The 8,335-nt window shown below is 60.3% G+C and overlaps 1 protein-coding gene across 1 annotated transcript in view; it reads left to right on the top strand.

The window, feature by feature from the left end:
• Positions 1-8,335, top strand: part of CELSR1 (cadherin EGF LAG seven-pass G-type receptor 1) — a gene marked incomplete at its 5' end in the record, with an annotated part of 124,261 nt that overhangs the window by 52,687 nt on the left and 63,239 nt on the right. Inside the window, one exon of the mRNA XM_023523686.1 lies at positions 5,332-5,555. Within this exon, the coding sequence (XP_023379454.1) occupies positions 5,332-5,555 (224 nt within the window). The remainder of the gene's footprint in view (positions 1-5,331; positions 5,556-8,335) is intronic.

Here is an 8,335-nt window from a genome sequence, read left to right as displayed (position 1 = left end):
TCCGACCTGCGATCCTGCTTGAGCTTCGGGCGGCCCGGGCCTTCACGCTCCGTGCTCCAGCTCCTCCCTCGCAGCCTCTGCAAAGTCTAGTTTTTCTAGTTCAAAGCCCTTGGCTGTTTCTTAGGACCAGAAGGCAGTTGTCTGTTTATTGGAAACTTAGGTTGTCAAACCTGTACGTGCCCTCCCCTCCTCCGTGGCCGTCCCCTCCTCCGTGGTCGTCCTCTCCTCCGTGGCTGTCCTCAGTCCTCCTTCAGGGCCCGGGGCCTTGGCCTAGCTGTGCTCCCGTCTTTGCTGGCCCGGGACGGCTCACGTCTCCCCGGATCCGCGAGCAGCGCCCGCAGGCCGGTTCTGCAGTTGCCGTTGGCAGGCACAGGACACACCAGCATCTCTCTGGTTCCAGCCCTGCCCTCCTGTCCCAGGCCTGCGTGCCCGTCACACACAAGTGCACACTGCCCACATCACACACACGTACATGTATACACATACCACATCCGTGCATACACACCCACGCTACGCACACACCACACGTGTGCATGCACAGACACACACGGACACACACACACCTCTGTGCGGTGAGGCCGAGGCCCTGCGCTACCCTCTTCCTCATCCACAGACCCGACCAGGTGCACGCCCGTCACTGACACCTGGTCCAGCCCGCGGTGTCCAGGAGCCGGGACCCCGGACCCCCTGTGCATCTGTTGGGCCCTTTCTGGGTACGAGTGTTTGCTTCATCCCTCTCTGCCCCTTCCACAAACATTCCTGCAAAGCCTAGCCGAGAGGCTCTGTGCCCAGGCACTATTTTTTTCACTCTGTTTCCTTTATCTTTGAAGAATATATTTGTGTTACAAAAAAAGGTAGGTTCTATACCCTGTGCTGGGCCTCCGTTTCCTTGTCTGTAAGGAGTTCCCACCCCAGGGTGCGGCGCTGTGAGGGTTAGTGCGGGAACCGGCCCGGTGGGGGCCTCGGCCGGCTGCACCTGTGCTCCATGGGCCTCTGCTCCTGGCGGTCACGCTGCAGGGGAGCCGTTGGCTTAAGCCCTTTCTATCTGAGGCTTCTCCAGGGTGCTCAGCCCCTCAAATCAAGGGTCTCGGCTCTGACACTGTGGCCTGGGGACCCCAGGCAGGCAGGCAGTGTCCCCCTGCCCCCAACCCCAAGCCTGGGGCAGACGTCCACTGATGGGGATGTGTGTGAAGCCTTGGAGGCTGGAGGGGGCTTGCTCCTGAAGCTTCTGTTTTGTTGTTAAGAATGTTTTTGTGGGGAGGGTGTCCTTTCCCAGATTTCTGTTGGGGATTCTGCATTAGCAGCTCCTGCCTGTCATCTCCCGGGCTTGTGGCATGCTGCATGCATTATTAAGCGAGGCTCTCAGTTTGCCCATGTGAACCTGATCCTTGGTGTGGGGGCGGGGCCGGCCGTTACCATGGTGGGTGCATAGGAGGAGGATGGGGGGTTCCCCAGGTGTAGAATGACTCGGAGCAAGCATTCGACTCCAGTGGCATACTAGGATATAAGGGGAAGCCTAAACTTACTTTGGGAATTTCTGGAAAAGATAAGTTGAGTCTCGATAGTTTGCTCCTCAGAAGATTTATTTCATTAAATTAGTGTTTCTTATAAGAGGTGTAGGAAAAACTTAAAGATATGGGGCTCACTAAATTTGGTCCAAATTATTTTCCTCAGGTAAGATGATTTTAGGAATTACGAGCTACATTTCACATCTGTCCCCACCTCTGCGCTCAGCGATGTCAGGTCGAGATCTTGGATTTGGTCCGGGGGGGTGGGGGCGGAGTGAGGGGGTGCGCCGTGGAAGTGGGCAGAAGCTGCAGATTGGGGCTCTTCCCCCGAGGGCTGGCCGTTAGGGTTTGCCAGCACAGCGCTGCATACAATATGTACGTTTTAAAGGAAAACGTAAGTGGATTAATGTGTGGTTGAGACAAAGCCGGGGAGCGCGCCCCTGTGTAGACTCTGCGGGAAACCCTGCTGAGGACCCACGGGGACCTGGGTGGGGTCGGCCTGAGCGAAGGTCCTGGAGGTCAGACCTTTTCCCGGCCGACCTGGTTCATCTGAAGCCCAACACTCAAGAGTTCTCACAGCCTATTATAAAAATGGTGTGTTCAGCTGTGGGATTAATTCTTCGTTGATGACATCAATCTATTTCCACAACTAGTTGAATCAGCCACGTGAATTACGTCGGTTTTGTGATTTTGTGTTGCATCCCTCCCTGGCTTGACAGTGGGGAGCCCTGGCATGGCCGTGACACCCTTTCACGAGCCCGTGGCGTGCCAGGCTTCGTCAGTGCCCCTCCGTGTCTGGCATTCGTAGGGTCCCGCTGTGTGCCGGGGGGTCACCGTGTGTCCGCCCATGCAGGAGGCATTCACTGGGCACCCCCGGTGTGCTGGGCCTTGGGCTTGTCCCCAGAACAGGCAGCGTCCGTGCCGCAGAGCCTGGGGAGACACGCTCAGGAACAGTCACACCGCGGGCGTCACCCTGCAGCTGGGGCATGCGCTCTCCAGAGGAGGGCCTCCGGGCCCATCAGTCATGGGTGCCCAGGTGGTGGCAAAGCCTTCCGAAGGGGGTTGTGGCCCAGGGAAGCCACCTGCCGAGGCCGGGGGAGAGGACGCCAGGCCCAGAGAAAGATGGTCGCCGATGGGTTATGATGGCTGGTTGTAGTGAACACCTACCAGCTGTGCACGGGGCCACCTACGTGAGCCCTGTGAATCCCCCAGCTGCTTGTGAGGAGGAAACCATGTGGCTGGTGTGTGAGGTGGGTGAGCGTGGCCGAGGCTGGGCATGCGGCCGAGGGCCAGGCCCCGAGGGAGAGGGCCACCTTTACAGGGGACAGGATTGCTTCTGAGCTGGGGCGTGGCCCGACCTATGCTCCTGTGGCCTCTCCCCGGTGTCACGGAGAACCTGGGCTAGTGAGGCGTGGGCAGCTGGCGTGTGTGCAGGGGCCCGAGGGGAGGCCGCCGTGGGCGTGCAGATGGGGTTGGCGCAGACCAGGGTGCAGGCGGCAGTGGAGATGAGTGACCCTGGTCTCTGGGAGGTGGCGTGGGTGGGACAAGGGACATGGGGAGTGGGACGGCCCCAGGCTCTTGGTTTGTCTCACTGGACATATAGTGGGATGCTCCCCGGGGAGGAGACCCTATGGGGAACCAGGCGTGGCTAAGGGAAGCTCGGGTTTCAGGCCCGGATTTTAGGGAGAGGACACCAGAGGAGAAGTGGTTGGGGGCTTGGCGTGGGGCTCAGAGGTGTTTGGACCTCCTGGTCCACTGCAGAGGCAGAGCTTGGAGCGGCAGTGGCCGGTGGCGGCGGCTTCACATTCATCCAGGTGGGTGTTGGATCACCTGGACCCGAACCCGGATGGTAGGAACGTCAGGCAGAGGGTGCCAAGGGCCGGCGCGGTTGGTTTCCCGCCACGGTTTGGGGAGCATGCCCCGCCCGGTCCTCGCGGTGGCTCCGACTCGGCCACCGATGTGCCGTACTGGAGCTTGGAAAAAGCAAGGTCCCCCAAGTGTCACAGATATTTTAAAAGTCTAGATGGGAGAATTCGAAGTGTGTGAAGGACAAATACACCTCAAGCTAAGCATTTAAAATGAACGCACGGAATTTGAGAAAGCCCCAGGCTGCCCCCCTGGAGACGAGGCCAGGAATGCCGAGTGTGTGAGTGAGTGTGTGAGGGCGAGTGCATGTGTGCGAGTGTGGGTGTGCATAAGGGTGTGAGCACAGGTATGGATGTGAACGCGCATGTGAAACCGAGAATCGGATGGAAAAACGAGCACAGGAATTATCGGGCGGGTCCAAGGAAAGGAAACAGATGTTGCCAATAAAATGTGCAAAGATGCTGAACCTCATCAAAAGTGAATGCGAATAAAATACTTTTTGGGTTTCCGTTGTCAGCGATGCAAAATATTTCACAGGTTGATCATACCTGGTGTTGAGGAGGCCGCTTTGGAAATATCTATCAAAATGCGAATTTTGTGTGCCCTTTGATCCAGGGTCGTTAGGAGTTTTCTCAAGAGAGAGGTTCTTGAAACACACCAAAGATGCCTATTGAAAGCTATTTGCAATAGAAGAGAACCATAGGCAGCCTACATGCCTGTTGAGAAAAGAACAGGAAACACCAGTGATTTAAATTTTGATGGATGCCCTAAAGGAATACTCTGCGGCCGTTATAAAGGACCGCTGTGTGCTGACCGGCGGGGTCTCCAAGATGCAGCGCTGAGCCCGCTGGGCAGCTGCCGGGGTGGGCCGCCCACGTGGTTTTCCTGTGGGGATGTTCAAGAAACTGCTGGAGACTTTTACTATTTGTGCCATGCTTATTGTACAGTGGGGTTGTTTTTAAGTGTGTGAATGTAATGCTTCTGTTTTAAAATGCATTCACTTAAAAATCAATAATTCAAAGAATGTCAGTGGGAGCTGGGGAATTTCTGGCTGTTTGAAGCTCCCGAGGGCCTGCAGGTGTTTGAGGGGGCCGGCGATGTCCACCGGGTGTGGCTTGGGGACTGTCATCCTCGTCCGGGGGGGTGGGGATCACCCAGCTGGACTGCTGCTGGCGGACGTGGCGGCCAGCTCAGAATCGACAGATGCTCTGGGCCCGACAGACCTCTGGGGCAGAGGTGGTCAGCTTGGGCTGCTTCACCAGTCTCTCTGGGGAAGCTTCCAGAACCCTCCCGTCATTGAGGGGCCGGGCTCTGGTGGGGACATCGGAGCACAGTGGCACCGGCCTTCAGTGAGTGCACAGGCCTGTGGGAGAAACGGACGTGATCGGGAGCAGGCTGGGATGCAGCGCCGGCCGGGCTGGCTGGTGGGTCTGCGTGAGGGGCAGTGGGGAGGCGGGCGCTGCAGGAGGCCAGCCAAGGAGGTGGCCCTGGGTGCGGCTGATCCTGGCACGCGCCAGAGTCTCCGTCAAGGTTCTGATGCGCGGCGGGCACGGGTGTGGGCAGGGTCCACGAGGCCCTCTCACAACTCTCGGTGTTTCTCGGGAAGTCTCAGCCAGCGGGGTGCTCAGAACAGGATGGGATGCTGAGAAGGGTTCAGGGCCCCACGTTCCCTCTGCCCCCAGGGTAGGCCTGGGACAGGGGTGGGGCTGGTGTGACTCGGTCGCCTGGCACGTCTTGGGGGGCCCTCTGACCTCCATCCTCAGCTTGCCCACCAGGAGCCGGGGCCCCTGATGGGAATAACACATGTACCGTGCCAGCCCCACGCGGCCGTGCCCCTCAACACGCGCCTCGGCCCCAGTGTCGCCGTGGGCTTCGTAGCTGTGCGTCGGGCCCGGGGGCCGGCTGGCCGCCTCCTCGGCCCGCCGCGTGACCCCTGGCCTCTGCCCTTGCCCCGCAGGAGAGCACTGTGAGGTGAGCACACGCTCGGGGCGCTGTGCCGACGGCGTGTGCAGGAACGGGGGCACCTGCGTGAACCTGCTCGTCGGCGGCTTCCGATGCGTGTGTCCCCCCGGCGAGTTCGAGAGGCCCTACTGCGAGGTGACCGCCAGGAGCTTCCCGCCGCAGTCCTTCGTCACCTTCCGAGGCCTGAGGCAGCGTTTCCACTTCACCGTGTCCCTCACGTAAGTCGGCGCCCGCGTGTCCGTGCGGGCCGGTGGCCGGAGCACCAGGGACGTGTCACGGCGCGTCCCCGTAGATGATGACGGAGGCGTCCTCCTCCTGGTGACCGGTGAGGGGTGGGGCTGGCCACCTAATGTGTAGGGCCGCGCAGTCTGAGTGTGGGGCCCCTTTTTCCAAAACAGAATTTCAAGTCGGGACCAGCGGAGCCTTAACCCAGGCGTGGGGTCCTGTGTGACCGTCCAGGCCACACGTGGTGAACGGCTCTGGCTGTCTGGTCCTGCTCACTGGCCAGCACTGGGCCCGAGGTGGAGGGGACAGGGACCAGCAGGCTTGGAATCAAGCGGACTCAGCTAAGGCTCCTGCCCTGCCACCTGCGAGCTGGCTAGCCAAGGGCGGGGCTGCCGGACCCCATTCAGCCCTGGTTCCTTAACCTGTCCCACGAGGACGCAGGCTTACTGTGTGCTGTGGTCCTTACTGTAGTTTCGCATTTTTTTTTTAGATTTAATTTTTTTAAAACCTGTCATTTCCATCTTAAAGATTTCTGCCAAGTGTTATATTCGTGTGGATGTGCCAGTGTCTAGGGGGCCCCTTGGGGGAGTACAGGGCCTCCTGTCACAGGCTTGGGCCACACTGAGGGCCACACGGAGCATCTGCGGCGGCACGGAGCGCTGTGGGGCCGGCGCACACTTACTTTGCACCAGCAGCTGCCGTACGAGGGGTGCTCTGGGTAGCAGAGGCGAAATGCCTCGAGAAATGGCCCGAGGAGTCTTAAAATCGAGCAGGAGGGGCCCTCGACGTCCATGCTGAGTGGGGAGCCCCTGATGATGCAGACGGAGCTCAGGGCCGGCCGAGGAGACTGAGGCAGGGTGCCGCACAGCTCTGCCCGTGTGAACACCGAGCCAGTGCTACAGGGCTGGGCATCGCAATGCCTCTTTGGGCTCGCTGACCTCTCCAGGTGGACGTCTCAGCAGACCCAGTCTCCACCCCTCGGGCCCTGACTGCAGAGTGGCCTGAGGTGGCAGGCCCTCCTCATCCTCCTCATCCTCCTCCCTCCTCCTCCTCCCTCCTCCTCCTCCCTCATCCTCACGGTCAGGTCCTGTGAGTCCCTCAACCTCACGTCTCCACTGCTGGCTACCCCTCTCCTCCCCAGCCCCCGGCCCCTCGGTGCCTCCCACCGTGCTCTCTCCCTGGTGACACCTGGTGTGACAGCACTGTTGTTCTTTGTTGTCATCGTGAGAGGTTGAGCCCTGTGGACACTCCCCCCGGGCCTGCCTGCCACCTGGGGTTAACCCCAAGCTTCTTAAAATGCACGGGCCCCCTGCCGCCTGATCCCCGGTGATCCCCGTGGCTCTGGGGCCTTGCGCCCCGTGACACGGCCGCCCTCACGTCCTCGTGGTCCTCGCCCACTCGGTCTCGCACAGGCCGTTTCCTCTGTCGCTCCTGCCGCTTCCTTCAGTGGCCGCCTGACCCGGGCCGGGCCAGGCGATGCCTGCTTGTCTGCTGCCTTCAGCCTCTGCCGGCCCTGCTTGCGGCCTCAGGCCACCATTCGCCCTGACTGCCCCCTAAAGGTCCTGAGGGGGGCTGGGATCGTTGGACGTTTTCTACCTCGCGGCTGAAATCTTGGTCCCCACGCAAGCTCTCGGGGTGGGGACGGGTGCCCGATTTCCTGATCCCGACTTCCGTCCAGCTGTCAGATCATTTCATTGTGCTAAAGTCTCCAAGGCAGATGCCCGTCCCTTTGGAGACCTTCAGATGGCCCCGTGGGACCCCTGGCTGCTGTCTCCAGATTCGGGGCCCTCTCATCGTCACCACGTCACTGAGGTCCAGCTCTCTGTCCGTGCCTGTCCCCTGCTGGCCTGAAACCCCTCAGCGGCTTTTTGTTCTGTGTCCCAACACCCCAGGCACCCAGTGGGCAGCACGCTGGCTTAGAAGGTGACCAGGAGTCCCGGTGCCGGAGGCGGGCGGGCCCCCGGCAGACCTGCTGGAAACAGACAAAGGGAGGCCGTCAGGTTCAGACTCAGACTAGAGAGTGCAGCGCTTCATTAAATGTCCACGTCGCATAACGTGACGTCCACCTGCTCGTCGGAGAGAGTCGTTTTGGCTGGTTACGTGTGACAGCAGTTCATGGGTGATTTCATGACGGCTGAGATACCAGGGCCGCCACTGAATCAGGGTTCTGTAGGGAACGACCTCAGAAGCAAAATCAGGGAACTTCAGCAGAAGAACAGCTACACACTGGGGGGTGTGGTTGCTTGGGGGGGTTGGGGGGACCGGGCCCCTGCGGGGTGCGCCGTGGGAAAGGTGGGCCGGGCCCCGCGGGGCTTTTGTTCCAGGCGGCTTCTTTCGAGGCTGCTGCTCTTTCCAGTTTCTGTTTGCCGAGCTCCTGCGGCTCGAGTTCCCAGCCGCCGCTCCTCCCCTCCTCCCTGCCCACCCTTTGTTCTCCCCTCACGGCCCCCAGGCCCCTCGCCGAGCCCCGGCTCTGTTTCTGGCCTCGCCTCTTCTCATGTGCACTGTTCGGACCCTCCCCTGTCCCTGGGTCCCCTCCGTCGTGCTCTGTCTTCACCAGTGGACAGGTGCGGGGCCATTCAACGGACCAGCTCCCACTTCGGTCCAAAGAGAAACCGACGGCCATGAGACCGGCCAGAGAACTGGGGTGACCCAGTGAGTCTGGAGCCTGGTGTTGAGTTGATTCCAGCCTTAATTCAGCCCCTTTTCTACCTGACCGCTCCACACCCAAAGCACCTGCTTTGCTGCGAGGGTATTTTTCCTTTCGAGTTTGTCAT

Source organism: Pteropus vampyrus, unplaced genomic scaffold, assembly GCF_000151845.1.
Source record: "Pteropus vampyrus isolate Shadow unplaced genomic scaffold, Pvam_2.0 Scaffold401, whole genome shotgun sequence".
Lineage (NCBI taxonomy): Eukaryota > Metazoa > Chordata > Mammalia > Chiroptera > Pteropodidae > Pteropus > Pteropus vampyrus.
Note: the sequence above shows the minus strand (reverse complement) of the source record. Positions and strands in the feature narration are given on the sequence as shown.